Raw genomic sequence first — 14,312 nt, 5'->3', positions numbered from 1 at the left:
TGTCGGCGGACCCGACGGACCTGAAAAACTAATGGCCCATCGCTCTCCTTCCTTTTGCATCAAAAGTCACAGAGATTAGTCAACGCCCAGCTGACCCCCTTCATCGAAGAGAACGCCATTCGCGACTCCTCCCAGTCCGGATTCTGCAGCAACCACAGCATCCAGAGCGCCCTCCTCGCCGCCACCAATGACATCCTCATGCCACTCGACCAGGGACACACAGTGGCCCTCATCCTACTCCGCAGCGTTCGACACAGTCTCCCACCTCACTCTCGCCGCCAGACTCCACAACGCCCTCGACTGGATCCGCTCCTTTCTCACCGGCAGAACTCAAAGGATCAGACTCCCACCCTTCCTCTCCGAACCCATAGAGATTAACTGCGGAGTACCCCAAAGATCCTCGCTCAGCCCCACGCTCTTCAACATCTACGCCGACCTTGCTGTGGCAGAGACCCCTTGCATCCGCAGAACCAGAGCAGGTGAAAGAGCAGTCTCCTACGTCGCAGCAAAGACCTGGAACAAACTCCCAGTCAACATCAGACACTCCCCCACTCTACACACCATCAGGAAGAGCCTCAAGACCTGGCTCTTCGACTGATCTGGAGCTGCACCTCCGCCCCTCCCCTGCACCATGGGTCCCTCACGGGTGAGTAGCGCACTTAAAAACCCTGATTGATTTTTAGTAAAAAAATTCATAGTTTTGTTTGAGGACCGATCTTTGTCAAAGGCAACAAGAAAATAGCAGAGCTCTACTACTAATCATATTGCGTTAACATGTATGAAACCAGTGGCTCTTTTAGAGGATTTAATATAAAGACATACAAAGAAATAATAAAGAAAATTCAACAATAGAATATAATAGCGAAGTAAAACAGTACAAAAGAAGAAAAAAAAACACGGTTAAATATGAGGGGTGTTCCTGAAAACAAAGTCGATTGACGTTACAGCATCCAAACTATCGAGACTAAAATCCCTCAACTTAATTTGTAAAACAAATTGTGCAGTCTGTGGTCAAACCGTACTCTTAGCTGAAACATTCCTTATAGCAGTACATTCAAAGCAGAGAATTACTAAACAAGAAAAACAAACTCACATCAAATGGCAGATTGGTTGCCTTGGATATGCTCTGTGACAACTTGCTAGTAGCTGCACTTCCCCTCTTGATAAACGGACCTGCACCCAAAATGTGTTGAAGAATGCTATAAGCATTTGCCTCTGCACTTCCAGTGGGGGCCCCTTCTGCTACGACAGCTGCATGAACAAGACTATTGCCATTTTCCTCTCGGATCTCAGCTGAAAGATCAAGCATCAGATGTGAATGATACATTTTACCACCCTCGACAAAAATTATGTTTAAATCTTATACAGTAAGCAGAAATACCTTAGCTAATGACCACATCACGCGAGGCAGTTAACTAGTTAGAATACTGAGCAGGGTTTAATGACTGAATACACTTGGGGGAGCCTCTACTGTGTAAGCCAGTTTCCACTTCCTCAATTGGAGACGGACACAACCTATGAATAGCCAAAAAGCTAACGAAACTCTGAGTCACCCAAAACGCAGCAATGATTTCCTTAATGAAGATTCACAAACTGAATCGGGAGGTGGGCCAGTTGGAGACAAGTCAGAACTCCAACCAGGACAAGTGTATTTTGATAGGGTCCCACCCACTGTGTTTGACTGGTTTAGACACCGGATGAGAAAGACACCGGATGAGAAAGACACCTTGACTTTAATGTGTCAAGCCTATCCAAACTTGGAATTCTCATTGTGGGAGCTGGCTCATGGTTTCACTTAAACCTAAAAACGCCAAAGACAGGGATTTGAAATGCAAGAAACTCAGTTGTCACAATGACCTTGTTCTTCCCGAAATCTGTGTCCAATTGGTTTACCATGCTGCAGAGCAGTTGCTAAGTTATAATAAGTAAAGAAAAAGTTACTTACCATTGGTAACACCTTATCTGGTAGAGGTTATCAAGCTGCAGATTCCTTACCTTAGAATTTATCCCTAGGTGTCAGACTGGATTCGGAAATGCTTCCGTAAGCAGTAACCATGCGCGCTGATAAATGTAAATGTATTGGCATTTATATAGCGCACTACTTACCCGTAGGGTCCCAAGGCGCTTCGACCGCTGCGAAACCCTTCCTGGCTTCCCTGAGAGATGGTCCCTTAATGGGTATCTCCAGTGTGAGACCAGGCATCCCCGACGGTCTGGTGGGGCCGTTAGTGAAGATGAGGCAAGCTAATGCCCAGAGTTGCCGAGTGTGATCGCTGATCAGAGTGGGCACCGAGGCGAGAGAATTATCGAGTCCGCTGACCCTGGTCCAGAAACCTGCCGCGCCGGGAATCGAACCCTGGTCCCGGGCCGTCCTCTGCTCTCGGGTCTGCCGCCTCTAACCAGTGAGCCTCTAACCAGTGAGCCACACTACTTCACATAGTTGGCGTCGCGAGCTCTGTGTGGAGTAGTCAGCGTCATCCATGCCGAAAGTGATCTGTGAGGTGCCTATATGGGTCCCACCCCACTGTGCCGAAGTCAGTTTCTTTTCGCATCTTTCTATGCCGAGAGCACGGAAACACGAAGAACACAGACCACGGGTGTGGAAAACTAGGGACCTGAAAAGGGAATAGACTTATCACCAGAAATCCACACAGAGCGGGGAGGAGGAGTGGCTTGGTAAGGAATCTGCATCCACATGGAGTCTCTACCAGATACGGCTTTACCGAAGATTAAGTAATTTGCTAATCTGCTATACACTTCTAGCTGTAGATTCCTTACCTTAAAATGGATACCCAAGAAATACCCCGGAGGTTGGTCTGCAGACCAAATTTCATATGAGAAGTACTGCAGGGACCAAACGGGCAAAATGCTCATCTCGACAGCTCTGACTGTCCAGGCAGTAGCGCTTTGTGAACCTGTGAAAGAAGGCACATGGTGCTGCCTGGCAAATGTCCAGGACCGGAACTCCGATTACTAATGCAGTGGTCGAAGCTTTCGCTGTGGTGGAGTGAGCACGCAAACCCCAGCGGGGTTGCTTCCTAGCAAATGTGTAGCAGATCTTGATTCAGAGCACGATTCATCTGGAGATGATCCATTCCTGCACAGATCGTCCATTCTGCAATCTGACATACACCACATAGTGTTGGTCTTCCACCCAGAACTCGTGTGCGGTCATGGTAGAATGACAACGCTCTTTTTGGGTCCAGCAGGTGGAGTCGCTCCTCTCTTTAGGAAGGATGAGGTAGAGCATAAAAAGTAGCACAGTGATAGATTGGCCAACGTGAAAGGGAGTTACCACTTTCAGGAGAAAGGGCATTCTCGTACGAAGCACCAGTTTGTCTGGGCAGAAGTTGAAGTAGGGAGGCTTGGATAATAAACCCTGAAGCTCACCGACTCTGGGCAAATGCTGTAGCCACGAGAAAGGCTGTTTTGATGGTAAGTAGCCTGAGTGGCCAATTGTGCAAATGCTCAAAAGGAGCGCACACAAGAAAAGTGAGAACAAGAGAACAACATTGAAGTCCCACTAGGGCATAATGAAAGGGGAAGGTGGAAACAAATGTTGCAAACCTTTTAAGAACCTGTTATTAATAGCCAATTTGAAAGGGGAAGGCTGGTCAAGCAACCACAAAAAACAAATAGCAGAGAGATAGCACTTGAGAGTGCCCAGAACAAAGCCCTGCTGGGCAAGATAAAGGATGAAAAGGAGTACTTGAGAAAGGGGACCCCCAGAGGGGATCGATCAGTCTTTCTGTAAATCATGCCACAAATTTTCCCCAATGGCAGGCGTATACAATCATGGTGGAGGGACACCTAGCTGCCAAGATCATGTTACAGACTTCGGGACGAAGGTCGAAAGCTGTTGGAGGAAAGTAGGATCTGCTTTTATGTTTAACTCCATGTTTTGTCTGGTGCTAAGTGGTTATTGACTAGTCTGACTGGGATCCTGCTAATCAGGACCCCAGTCTATCTGCCTTCTCCCTTAAATTGTTGTGTTCAGTACTTCGGTACATCCCACATTGGATACCGGGGTGCCCTTATCAGCCCCTAGTATATGATACTAAGGTACCCAGGGCATAGGTACCCCAGAGGTCCCCCATGGGCTGAAGCATGTATTATGCCACCCAGGGGAGACCATTCAAAATGGAACTACAGGCCTGCCATTGCAGCCTCTGCAAGATGGTGCTAGCACCATTTGCTAAAGACATAGGTTTCCTATATCAATGATCACTGCACTTAAAACCTATAAGTCACCTCTATAGCAGGCCTTTGCAATCCTGAATGCAGGGTGTGTAGTTCTAAGTGTGAGGGTGCCCCTGCATGAGCATGACACCCCTACAGCGTCCATTCTATCGGGTTGTAAGTGAAGCAGCTATATACACTATATAGAAGGGGACCACGTAATTACGCAATGACCATCTCGAAAACAGCTGCAACTAATCCCATCATGTTTGGTATCAAACATGTTTGAATCATACCGCTACACCATAAACGGTTTGGGAGGTATGATTCCAAGCACTGGAAGAGCCCTCCATTAGGCTCTCAGTGTTGCCGGTGCCAGCCTTCTAGACCTGGAAAGCACAAAATGGTTGCTGCCGACAACAGACACGATTCTGCCCTCCTCCTGCTGAGCCAAGCTTGAGCAAGGGAAGGCAGAATAGGCATCCTGTCACAGGGAGGCTTGACCACCTCCCAGACAGGTGAGCGCCCCTTCGTCTCCATGAGGGGCACATTTAGGGTCCCCATGCATAGTCCAATTCAAACCAGCTCTGGGAGCCGTTAGCTCTTGAGGCCTGCCCTGCCCTCTCACCAAGTGAGGCCAGTATTCCTCGTGGGGGCTGCAATAACTGAACTCCTGTGCCCTGCGTCATTGGCAGTTGCAAAGGCTTGTAGGCTCCTAATAGCCCCAACCTCTAGCATCTCCAGTGACCAGAAACTTCAGCCACACCGCATAGTTGTGTATCGTGGCCTGCATCTTTTGGGGAGCTGCTTGAGGTCCTCTCCTGACTCCAGTGCCTCTAGCCTGTGGGTCTATTTGAGAGTCACCTTTGTTTCTTTTGGGATGCCCAAATTGCTAGGGTCTGCCCAGACTCCCCAGTTTGTGGCGAGCCCCCTGGATCTTGCTGGTCCAGACATTGCACTTCTTCGAATTCTGTGTTGGTTGCATTTGCCAAAGCTTGTTGGTGCTCCCGCCAGACACCAACCCCATTGCACTCTACAGCCGGCGTGGGACAGCTCGTGTGTGGCTCCTGGTTTTCCCTTAGCATCGCCAGGTCCTCGCAGCTGCAGAGTCAAGGTCCTCGTCAACTATCCTGCAACTCCCGACATTGGTGGACATTAGTCTTCCAGGTCTCCTGATCCCCCCTGAGTGACAGACTCTGTCCCCTCTGCTTGCAGGTACCCCTCAACTAGAATCCATCTTCGGATTCCACCGGACACTTTCACCTTCATCAGCAGCGGCACTTTCCTGAAGTCCTCCATTTGGTTCGACGGCGGTTTGCGACACCACTTCACACCTAAGCACCCGGCTTCCCTGGTGTAGGTAACGTGGGTACTAGGGTATCTACAGGTGGGGTGGCTCTCCAACCTATCTTCCAAGGGGTTTCTTCAGGGTCCACTGGGAAGGGTCCTTTTTCTTTAAAACTCCAACCACTACTTAAACGTTGACTTGTACAGAGCACGCAGTCGGGTTCCCACACTGCACACGCGCTCTGTGGGGTTACTAGTCACTCATCTTGGATGGTTTCTTGGGTCCCCAGCACTTCGACGTTCTCTAGACCTTGTCTTAAGCCGAGTTGTGGTGCTTATATCACTTTCTTGGTATATGGTTTGTTCCCCTCCTGGCGCCCACTGTGTATTCTGTGATATTTACTGTATTTCTATGCAAAGTATTGTGTGCATTGCGTTTATATCCGGGTAGGAGATATCTAAACATTTTAGAGAGTATTCTATAATAAATACATATTTTTATAAATACCTTGTATGGTTCTTCTTCACTTAATCTATACTATAAGATTGCATTCTGGTAAAACAAGCTGCTTTACACGACTTCTGGACTAAGCCTTAATGACAATTGGTTCGCTCGGAGCTCCAACAGGTTGATGTGAATTCAAGATTCTGCCTGAGACCAGAGTCCTCGGATCTCCACCGTCCAAGTTGGCTGCCCCATCCCAGAAGTGACACATCTGTCACCACTGTCAGATCTGGTTGGGGAAGGGAGAGGGGTCTGTGTCTCTGCCGCAGTCCCAATTTCGGTTTGTGTGCCACCACAGCAGGTCTTTAGCTGTTCCTGTGAACTTCAGGTTACACCTGCGGACAGGCAGTACAGGAAAATGAAAGTGGGAGTCCTGCAAGTCCAACAATACCTTCCAATCTCCTAGGTTGAGGGCAGACATGATTTGAGCTAGCATGAGCGTTCTGAACTTCTGGAGGAAGAAATTGAGAGGGCGTGGGTCTGGGATAGGACGAAGGCCTTTGTCCTTTTTGGGCACCAGAGAGTAGTGAGAATAACAAGCACTTTTTGTATACTTTGATGCTTGGACATCCCTATAAAAGCCAGTTGTCCTCAACCAGGCGGGTTGTTTTAAAGCCACTGTTGAGGAAACCTATCTGCCCAGTGGGTCGGTTGTGTCTAGTCCACATCACAAACTTTGCGGCAACCCTCCACGTCAGCAACAGCCTGGGAGAGTACAGCCCAGGTCTTCTCTAGGACTGTTTGCAGCACCTGCGCAACCTTATCCCACAGAACATGGGAATAGCAGTCTAAAGGCACCTATATAGGCACAACGCATGTCACTTCCAGCACTGATGACGTCACAAAGCCAAATGATGCCACATACAGACATGCAGGGGTACGGCTCATGAAAAAGTGTCCAGATCCAGTCTGACAACGGAGATAATTCGAAGGTAAGGAAGCTGCAGCTAGCAGCATCTATCAGATACACAATGTACTATTGTGATCTCTTACAAGTCAAACTTCTTAATGCCACTCAAATGGTGGTCGAAATCAACAAATGCCGATTTCAATACAGTGTCACTTTACAATACAAAAAAAGGTTTAAATTAAAAAGTACACTTACCACCACGATATTGAGCCTTAACGCCACTTGTACCACCTCCACTTCTGATGTTCAGAAATTGTTCACCAACTTGTTTCAGTACATCGTGGCTTACACCTGAAATAGGTCATAAAATACTGATACAAATTATGCTTTGATGTAGACTACTTTATAACCGAAAATATTTAATCATATTCAATCATTTTAGAAGAGCTTTTCTGGGGGGGGGGGGGGGGGGAGGGGGGGGGGCACAGAAGAGAGATGCCAAGAATTGCACCTTTGGATAAACTCGATGGATCCATACTTACATTTCACCCTTTCAAAATCCAAGAAGGAAATCCCTTTCCTTAACCTCCTTATCTCCCTTGATCATGGAAAACAGAACCAAAACATTTAAGAAAAAGACTGACTGAAACAACCTCCTTCACTTCAACAGTCATCACCTCAAGGCATTACGTGAAAATCTACCCTGTGGACAGTTTTTATACCGGAGGAGGAACTGCAGCAACATTACTGATTACGATCGACAAGCAGATAATCGGAGCAAAAACCTCAAGGTCAGACAATATCCCAGAAAGAAGATCAGCAACGTGAACAAGAGAAGACGTAACAATCAACGCGAAGCCTTACTGGAAACCTTTACAAAACCCAAACATGATACCATGACATGCTTAACCTTTACCCCGATGTCCAACAAGATTAAGAATATAATCTAAAACACTGGAAAATTGCAACTGCAAGGGAGCTCAATATAGAACGCCCAAGATTTGCCTTCAGAAGAACACAAAATCTAAGGGACTTCTTAGAACACACAAGCCAGCGCACCCATACGACGACACAGCAAACCACACTATGGAACTTAGCAGCGGTAAAAGGCCACTATCCATGTGGCAACTGCAGTGTCCGCGCATCTACACGCCATACAAAAACCCCAGAGATAGGAAATTTCAGATGGACACAAAAACAACTCACTAATTGTAACACGAGAACTGTGTATACCTTATTACGTGTCCTTGTAACCTACACTATGTGGGCATGACCACAAGACCAGTTAAAACTAGAATGAGTGAGCACAAAAGCAACATTCTCTGCAGCCGTGATACGAAAATGTGCAACCACTACATAGAATTCCAAAATACTACTTATCATCTGACCTGGACTATTCTGGAGGCAAACCCAACCTGGAATGCCACTATCCTGTTTAGAAAAGAACATTGGGTATTCCGCCTTCGTACACACATACATGGTTTGAACAATGATATACCTTGGATTGAATTACAGTAGCACTTTCCATACAGGAATATCTGTTCAATGCACCTTCTTGCTCCATACACTCAGTAAACATCTCCTCCCTTTCCAGACTACACAGTGTCATTTTTTAACATACGAAATATATAGATTCTTTACCAACTTTCATAGTGAAAGCTTACGTTTTTGTGAATAGTTCTTTATGGAATGAAACAAGCTCACACAATTGTGATGTCTGTGTTAAGGCAAATCTTAGCCCCGTTTACACTCACACATACCCAGGCCAGGTACTTAATCACATCGTCTTTTACCTACTTTTCACCTCTGCTTTTTTAGAGGTCAGTTCCTCAATACAACATTTTTACCTACTCAACATGGCGACCATCCTGATCGATCAGGTCGAGACTGTGTAACCAGCCACTATTTACTTTTACTGCCAGTTTGGCGCACCATCCCTTATTTCATCCTCCACTGAAAAGAAATGTCTGTTACTTACCAAACTTACTGAATTGAACAACTTTATGCACACCAGCTGCCCGATACAGGACAGGTTTACTGCTCTAAGATGCCAGCCCCTGTCATACCCATTACACTCTCACACACTCTTCGGTGACACTGGAAGGGATACTTGGAGACAGCCCGCGCCCAAACATCTACAGGCGCTCGAGAGGATGGGTAGGTGCGACCTCAAGTGCCTTTCACCATAACCGTTTCTTCCTGACTTGCTGACACGATCACTTTGTGCTCCTAACTGTGCACAATAGTAACTGCCATATTTGCCAATGCAGATTGTGAAGAAAATGCACCCTCTCCTTTGACTCCATGGGATTACCTCCTAGTTCCTAGAGGTAAGAGGTCTCCCCCCCTTTCTTCTAGTGGGACACACACTGATAATACTTGTTTTACAATTGTCCTGAGCCTACCTTTATTGTATAACGCATAACTATTTTGACACATCTTATATGTTACGCTGTGTGAAATAGGACTTTCTACAGAATCAATGTGCATACTAATCACCATGATATACTCACTTCATAATTAACCCATACCCATATACCAATATGCCTGTTTTTAGGTTGAGCCTTAGTGCAGTGCCCATGCGCTGCTCTAAGGAGAGCCTCTTGGAGCTGACCAGCACTTCGTGCACGTGCTGGAAGTCCTGATATTTCATTGGCCAAAGGTGTCTTTGTCCCAGCTTTTTGAGACAATGTTGACGCTCATGGCCTAGGGCTTCTGGTTACGCGCAGCAGTGGCATCAGTTTCCAATTATCGTGCCCAGACACGGGCGGGATAATTGGAAACAGATGGGCCCGCACTCGCACACCACTCGCGGGCTTGTTCCTGTTCAGTTTGCCGCTATAAATCCATGCTATTCATTGGGTTCCCCGCGTTGGAAGGATTCTACCCTTGCGTTTTTAACACTATACACAAGCCTTCAAATGGCTTTATTTGATCAATCATCTCAGAGACTGCGTCTGGCTACCTTTCGGAGGCCAGGAATACAAACATGGTCTACACAAGCGACAATCTGGTTATATCAGGATTTATACAACAAAGACAAGACTAAATATTATTTTTCTATCTATCCGTTTGTCAGAACCCTCTTCCCCTTTCAGTCTTGTCGTTCTAGATAGAATCACTACTAGCGTCCTACTGGTGGACCTACTTCAATTTGGGAAGGCCATCGCTAAAGCACCACAATTTTTCTTTTTTTCTTTGGTCCTGAAGAAGCGCCAGGGATCTCTTTCGGAGACCATCAAGGTCACGAAACATGTCGACCTAACCTATATACATTTCATTCATACACTTATAGGTCATAGCTACTAAGGGTCATCATAACCCTACAGCAGCCACAACCGGTTTTGTTGTTTTATGATTGTGAAATCTTTTCATAAAAATTTGACTAGCACAGATATCCTCTAGCCATTTTTAAGCTCACTCACCACTTCCAAGAACAACCTCACAATCATATGGGGTACAAACAAAACATCTTCGCAAAAGTGACCCTTTGAGTGACCCGTAGGGTATTTCAGTGCCGGCCCGACAAGGAAAACTGCCCTATGATGAAGCATGACATCCCTTGGGATGTGTGAGGGCACCAAGTAAAGGTCACTTTGACATTTTTCTGCTCATTTCTCTAGAACGACATCTCCGGTCTTCTTTTAGGAACATTGACCCAATGTTTTGGTTTATTCATTACTTGATAGCATGGGCACTGGACCTTTATTAAGCTCCTTGTCCCCAACCTATTTTTTATTTATTTTAAGAGTACATTCATAAACCTCTACGAGGAGCAGTTCTGAAAATCTACTTGATAGTATTAGCCAATATTAAACAACAAGATGGTAAACACACAAAATTAAGTCGGATGGAGATGAATATGTAACTTTGTGTCTTTTTAAACAGGGAAATGTTTCACTGTTGAGAAATTCCTTCCCTTCACCAGCACTCATTAAATAACGTAGATTGTCCCTTCCCGCTTCCAAAATGGCAACAGCTGCACGAAACTTTAACAGTAATTTTACATTATTTTCCATGGTATGAATGGCCATGCAAATCGATAGTGAATACCCACAAACCTGCAGATTTGCTGTTTCATTATTTTTGCACAACCCTCTCCAACACATTCATTATTTCCTTTTCTAATCCAAACACATGATGGTGGAAAATCCAACCGAGTGACAGGTTTTCCACCACCCCAAGTCTATTTTAAAAATTCTAAACTGCTAAATGTAGACCCTAAAATCCCCTTTGAGCCCACAATTCTCACGCACGTTGTGCAAAAAAAAAAAAATTTGTGAACCATGCCCAACATAATGATAACTGCCTTTTTGCAGATCAGATAAAACACGAACAATTCATTTCCAAATTTTGATCAGCCATTAAACACAAATATAAAAATCAAACAGTTAAACTGCAAGTAACTGCAAAAATGAAGTCATGGCACCAGGTAACAAATACAGGTACTTACATACAGAAATGGGCCCATAATGCAGATAAAAAACAAAATACATACCCAGTCCAACTAGCGCCATTCTTTCACTTGTAAAATTGTTTTGCACAAATCGATGCAGCTAAATAAAAAAATTACAAATAAATTAGGATAAACAGTTTGGTTTATATGTGATAAAGGGCTGCTTATATGACAATGGGTAATTTGAATCGGGGAAATACTCATACCCATAGCAAGTATAATAAAATGAATAGTATTTTAAAACGTAAAGCACACAGAAGAACCAAAACAAGCATGTCTTCTCTCCACAAGGGGCTACCTAAACACTTTAAAGGGGCTACTTAAACACACTATAGCCATTATTCATCCTTGCCAGAATGTGTTTAATGGTGCTTTTAGTAAGAGTCAAACATCCCCAAAATCTCAGGCATGACGGTGTTGTGCTTGAACCCCTTCTGTTTTCCTTATTTTTTGCTAGATCTACTTATAAGCTTGCCGGGGTATATTTCCCTGAAGCTTAGAAATGTGTTTAACTGCTAATATAAGCATGTGCTGTTCCAGATTATACATGACTAGCAGCCCGTCCCGACGTTGTCCAGGTATGAATTACTGTCGGCCAGTAATATATTGTTTTGTAGGATTTCGTTTTGATAGCATTTCTTATCTTTGACAGGCCTATGAAACGCTCCGATTCACAGTGCACGGCTGATGCACTTAAGAGTGCACGTTCAGTAGTGTGTGAACTCTAGTTTCCCTACTTTATTTTTCCTTGCAATATTTTATAGCGCGAACTCGACAACATGGCATGAGCACAATTTACATTACAGTTGAACACATTCATTTGTGGTAGGCACGGGGAGACAAAGCTATTTGCCTGGAATCACAGGATGTTGAGCTGATGCCATGATTCGAACGTAGCTCCCCAGCTCTAAAGTTCGCAATTCTAGAACTTGTGGCGGGAGGTGTGTCTAAAAGTGTATGTCGGTGCTGCCGATCAATGAGAGAGACCTGGGCATTTTTCAAATGGGTGGTGAAAAAAATAGGAGTATGTTGCTGGAGATGTGGGCCGCCGTGCCACCAATGTACTTACTGGGGAAGGGTAAACACCCATTATTCCGCAACTTTCTTTCCGCATACTTTCATTACGAAAGTACCATGACTCTGCAATGCCATTATAATGCATGGCACTACATTTTATATGCTTTTACCACGCATACATTTACAACGAAATTCGTTGTAAATGCATGAATGGTAAAAGCATGTTTTTTTTTAATGTTTGGATACGGTAAGTATGGGTATAGGGGTATATGTTTTGGGGTACTGAGGTATATGTTTTGGGGTGTTTGGGTATGTTAAGGGTTCAGATATAGTTTTGGGTTATGGGGTACAGGGGTATTTTTAGGGTGCAGGGCTAGGTTTGGGTTTTGGGGTACAGGGGTATTTTTAGGGTTTAGGGCTAGGTGTGGGTTTTTGGGTACAGGGTATATTTATAGGGTTAAGATGGGTTAGTGTTTAAGGGTGTTGGGGTATTTTAAGGAGTATGGGTGGGTTATGATTATGAGGTGCAGGGGTATTTAAAGGGAGCAGGGTGGGATTAGCACACAATATGAGACATGGCATGAAGGGCGGAACGTACCACACGCCCCCAGCATTTGTCACGCCCCAGCACACGCCCACAGCACAACGCAGACACGCCCACAAGGGGCTACTTTGCTGGCACGGTTCTTTTACCTTTTAAATGTATATGGTGGGCGTCTGCATAGCCTATGTCCTTCTGCTGCAACTGCCCTTTCCAACGCTGTATTGGGTGTTGTGATTGGTGCTGTGGTTCCTGAGATTACCCACCTCAAAGGTTTGGGCTCTCTCTTTATTATATTAGTATGGATAGATATGGATATGGTGTCATTCAGTTAGGCACATGATAAAGATAATGATGTTCTTTTTGCACCATTGGGCAATCTACATGGCAGATACAAGCTTCAACAGTTACAACATGATTAAGCTAAAGTAACTGGTGTGTGCTCATTATACAATATGGTATTACATAATAGTAAATGGTTCTTCTGATGACATTACTACAATGAGATGTTCACGCCTCCCCATGAATCAGTTTCCACTGCCAAATCTCGCCGACAGGTTTCTTGCTATCAACTTGATCTTTTCACCCTAGATGTCTCGATATAGCGGAGTTATGATTTATTAATATTTCATAAACCGTGGACAATGAAATTATTTCCTGAAAGTGATATTTGAATTACAAGTCCTTGTATAGATGTCATTTGGTCGATTTGCTTTCTCCATAATCAGTGAAAACACACCCAAAGTTAAGCAGAGAGCTAATACACTAAAACTATGATCAAGAAGCACTTGCTTTCCCACTTCCATAGCATACACATTTGTCCTTCACTACTCCTGCAGGGATCAAACCACATCCATATTTAATTATTTTCATTTCTATACTCAATTAAACTTTTTCATTTAACTATGCTCTTTGACTGTTCTCTCTTTACTCCGATGCCTTGATTTTTCAATGACTGCAGCCATCTTCTGGAAGTCTTTGGCCTGGCTTTGCACCGTAAATATTAAGGTTATGCATATCTGGCTTGCAGTAGCACTCTCAAGCATCCCCTATTTGAAGCAAAGAGAACTTATGGGTCCTTCAACAATTATGACCATAAGTTGGCAATCGCTTTATATGGTCTATCGAAACAAGCGGAAAGGCTGGATATGTCAGAGAGGCGAATAACGGAGGTAGAGGAAGCGCTCACCCCCTGGATGAAGACCACAAGCAATTGGGTAGATTAATTGGGGTCCTCCAGGATAAGACGGAAGACTTGGAGGAGAGTTCTCGGAGATGCAACCTGCGGATCACGGGACTGCCGGAAACCACAGCCACAGGCAACATGGAGCAGTTTGTGGAGAAGCTTCTGGTTACTCTGCTTTGAGAGGGGGTCTTCTCCAACATGTTCGTGGTGGAGAGAGCGCATTGGTCTCTGGGACCTAAACTACTAGTAGGGGCTCCGCCTAGACCGATAATTGCGAAGTTACTGAATTAC

At 44.9% G+C, this 14,312-nt stretch overlaps 1 protein-coding gene across 2 annotated transcripts in view; it reads right to left on the bottom strand.

Annotated features, from left to right (window-relative positions):
* The window catches only part of UQCRC2 (ubiquinol-cytochrome c reductase core protein 2), a 135,218-nt gene that overhangs the window by 24,482 nt on the left and 96,424 nt on the right, over nt 1-14,312 (bottom strand). For both annotated transcript variants that reach the window (XM_086940817.1, XM_086940818.1), the window contains exons 8-10: nt 11,320-11,377; nt 7,077-7,172; nt 1,094-1,293 (exon numbers count right to left, since the gene is read on the bottom strand). In XM_086940817.1, coding sequence (XP_086796943.1) covers nt 1,094-1,293; nt 7,077-7,172; nt 11,320-11,377 — 354 coding nt within the window. The remainder of the gene's footprint in view (nt 1-1,093; nt 1,294-7,076; nt 7,173-11,319; nt 11,378-14,312) is intronic.

This window comes from Lissotriton vulgaris, chromosome 10 (genome assembly GCF_964263255.1).
Source record: "Lissotriton vulgaris chromosome 10, aLisVul1.2, whole genome shotgun sequence".
Lineage (NCBI taxonomy): Eukaryota > Metazoa > Chordata > Amphibia > Caudata > Salamandridae > Lissotriton > Lissotriton vulgaris.
This window is presented reverse-complemented; position numbering and strand designations above follow the sequence as displayed.